The sequence below is a fragment of the Physella acuta genome, unplaced genomic scaffold, assembly GCF_028476545.2.
Source record: "Physella acuta isolate Inbredline_101_S28 unplaced genomic scaffold, ASM2847654v3 ptg000554l, whole genome shotgun sequence".
Taxonomy (NCBI): domain Eukaryota; kingdom Metazoa; phylum Mollusca; class Gastropoda; family Physidae; genus Physella; species Physella acuta.
The window spans coordinates 92939-96539 of NW_026732073.1; the positions used below are offsets into that span (position 1 = coordinate 92939).

General features: G+C 44.6%; 1 protein-coding gene across 1 annotated transcript; it reads right to left on the reverse strand.

The window, feature by feature from the left end:
- On the reverse strand, positions 1 to 2977 carry LOC131946343 (uncharacterized). Its single transcript, XM_059307044.1, has 3 exons — positions 2734 to 2977; positions 1780 to 1935; positions 1 to 824 (listed from the first exon to the last, which is right to left on the reverse strand). The coding sequence occupies exons 1-3, from the start codon at positions 2942 to 2944 to the stop codon at positions 607 to 609; spliced, it is 585 nt and encodes a 194-aa protein (XP_059163027.1). The 5' UTR covers positions 2945 to 2977; the 3' UTR covers positions 1 to 606.
- Positions 2978 to 3601: the final 624 nt, after the last annotated feature.

Consider the following 3601-nt stretch of genomic DNA (forward strand, 5'->3'; position numbering starts at 1 on the left):
ACTTACACCATACACATCTTTAAGTAATGTCACTTACACCATACACATCTTTAAGTAATGTCACTTACACCATACACATCTTTAAGTAATGTCACTTACACCATACACATCTTTAAGTAATGTCACTTACACCATACACATCTTTAAGTAATGTCACTTACACCATACACATCTTTAAGTAATGTCACTTACACCATACACATCTTTAAGTAATGTCACTTACACCATACACATCTTTAAGTAATGTCACTTACACCATACACATCTTTAAGTAATGTCACTTACACCATACACATCTTTAAGTAATGTCACTTACACCATACACATCTTTAAGTAATGTCACTTACACTTACACCATACACATCTTTAAGTAATGTCACTTACATCCAGAAAATTACTGAGATTTAAAATTAAAACAAGTTGCCTTTAATCAGTGAGTCTCGTCTGTTAGTCTAGTAAACTTCTATCTCTAACACAAAAAACGCCATTAATGAGAACAGAATGCTCGTTAGTCTTGCCAGCTCCAATCTCTAACACAAACAAGCCATTATCGAGAACAGGATGCCTTTAATCAGTGAGTCTCCTTAGTCTTGTAAACTCCAATCACTAACACAAAGACGCCATTATCGAGAACATGATCCCTTTAATACACGCCAGGCCCCCGCCCACCAACGCCAGGTAAAAACTCCATCCGTAGTCCAGGCTCAAATCTATGCCAGTGACGTCAGTCGGACAAAATGGCGGCTTGACAGGTTTCAGCGGCCCATCCGTGGCGTCCGTCAAATCAATGACAAAAACCAGACAGCCAATCAGAACTAGCGCGGCTGAGTTGAGAAAAACGAAACATATCAACACTTTGTATTGTATATCAAACTTGAAAGATACAATATTATTACAGAGGCGTAGCGATGGGAGGGGGGGGGGACAGGGGGGAGGGACACATTCCCCGGGCGCCGACCTAAGGGGGCGCCAAAATGGGTTGGAAAAAGTAATCGAACGTTTGAGGGGGGGGGTGCAAATCTAAAGATTGAGGGGGGTGCAAATCTAAAGTTTGTCCCCGGGCGCCGGGAAGGGTCGCTACGCCTCTGTATTGTTACATCTCAGCGATCTACGAGTTGCAGATATTAATAAATACGTATAAGCAATAACAAATCATATAAAGAAATAATCAAACCCGTTGCATCTATATGGAAAATAATAGAGAGAGATACCAAAGTAGTCAACCCAACCAAAAAAAAAACAGGAAATCTATGTTATCCAACATTTGTTGCATTGTGAAACCTACTTCTCTTACTCTTCCTCGCATTGTCTACTTCAACCATTGGTTTTCAAAGCAGGTTTACCACACAATTTCTCATTTTGATCTCGCTATAGGCCATATTATACACACTCAGTGTTTCTTCCAGACTTTTTTCTCCGGGGGGGGGGACCCTTGAAATTTTCGGGGCGGGGGAGACTTATCTCGAGGGGGGGGGGCGGGGGGGGGCAGACACTGTTAAAAGTATATATTTTCTATATAAATTTCATTTCGCTCGGAGGGGAGGGGGGGGGGGGGGCAGTAGACTTTCTTCGGGGTGGGGGGGGGGGGGCCTTCGGGATGCCTGGAAGAAACTCTGTACACACTGTTACCATATACCACTAAATATATATTTCACACAAGGCCAACATCAAAGCTGTAATCAACTTTGTGAGGCTGTACCTTCTACGGATGTGTTCCTGCGCTCTTCTCTAGACCACCCCATTCCTTCCGTGAAACAAAGACATGACGGCAGGCATTACCTGTTGCAAGGGCGGCGACTACAGCTGGTATGGACAACTTCCAGAGTCTCTCGTTGCCCTTGGCCCTGGCCCGCAGGTAGAGAACTCCTGCCACAAGGGAGATAACGTCCACGACAAGGCCCGTAATCAACAAACCAGCCACAGCGCGCACTGAAACTACAAGTGGAGTTATCTCGTCAATATTCTAATATTATACGTGACAGAGTTTTAAATGAAAATATTAGTTAAAAACTATTGGCTTAAAAAGTTTTAAGACTAATAGTATCTGAGAGACAGATCTAAAAATGGACATCATAATGTCAAGTTAACATTAGGACAAAGTGAACATCATATTGTGTAATTAAATTTGCTTTTCTTTGACTCGATAGCTACAAATTAGAACAAGATAAAAGTGTTGACTAATGATTCTAAATAAATCAGACAAAGAAGAATAGCATTAACTTATTTTCTTCGCTAACAATTAAAGCTGTTCTTCTCCAACTAAATTATACACGTAGCTTCTGATTAAGTATAATTTTTACACTATAAAGATTTAAAGCTAAAACTGCAACACATTTTTTTAAATCAGAAATTATGAATTAACATATGGAACGGCGTGGCCGAGCGGTAGAGGTCTATACTCTAGCCTGAGTTCAGATCCCCGGCTAGAGACTGTCTTACGTCTCTAAGTCCACCCAGCTCTGATGGGTACCTGACTCAAGTTAGGAAAACAAAGGCAGCTGTACACTATGATTATCACACTATCCACATGTATGCCGAAGTCATTGAAACAGAAGAACTCTACTTCAACTGCACCGCGTATTGGGCACGAAAGATTTATTAATTTAAAGTAATTTTTTTTTTAAAATGGGCTTCGACAATAGAACTCTCGCAATATCCGGTTGACCTTTTGACCCCCCACGAGATTGACCTTTAACCCCACAATCACCAACAGTAAAACACCGAGCCGCTCACATGTTGTATAGATCTCCTCCTCTGTCTGTTTCACAACGTCGCCCACGTCACACGAGGCTGACGAACTCTCTGAGGGTGAGTCGAACAGGCCGAACTCGCGCTCGCCCCGGCTCGTCGTGTCCGTCCACCTCAACCAGCTGGTGCCAGCCACGGCGGCGATGACCAGCGCCAAGGTCACGGCCAAAGCGAGGAGCCACAGCACCGCGGCCATTTTCTTGGTCACGCATCGCTGGCGTAGGGCGCTGGAGGCTGGACATTTGGAAAGTTGGAAAGGGGGCACCGAAAGTGGCGTGGGTAGTGTGGGAGAGGGGGGGTGGAGACTTGACATAGATTTGGAAAGTTAGAAAGGGGGCACCGGAAGAGACGTGGGTAGTGTGGGAGAGGGGGGGGGGTGGAGACTTGACATAGATTTGGAAAGTTAGAAAGGGGGCACCGGAAGAGACGTGGGTAGTGTGGGAGAGGGGGGGGGGTGGAGACTTGACATAGATTTGGAAAGTTAGAAAGGGGGCACCGGAAGAGACGTGGGTAGTGTGGGAGAGGGGGGGTGGAGACTGGACATAGATTTGGAAAGTTAGAAAGGGGGCACCGGAAGTGGCGTGGGTAGTGTGGGAGAGGGGGGGGGGTGGAGACTTGACATAGATTTGGAAAGTTAGAAAGGGGGCACCGGAAGTGGCGTGGGTAGTGTGGGAGAGGGGGGGGGTGTTACATGGGATAGAGATACTGACATATGACATGGGATAGTGATACTGACATGTTGTTACATGGGATAGATATATTGACATATGACATGGCATAGTGATACTGACATATGACATGGGATAGTGATACTGACATGTTGTTACATGGGATAGATATATTGACATATGAC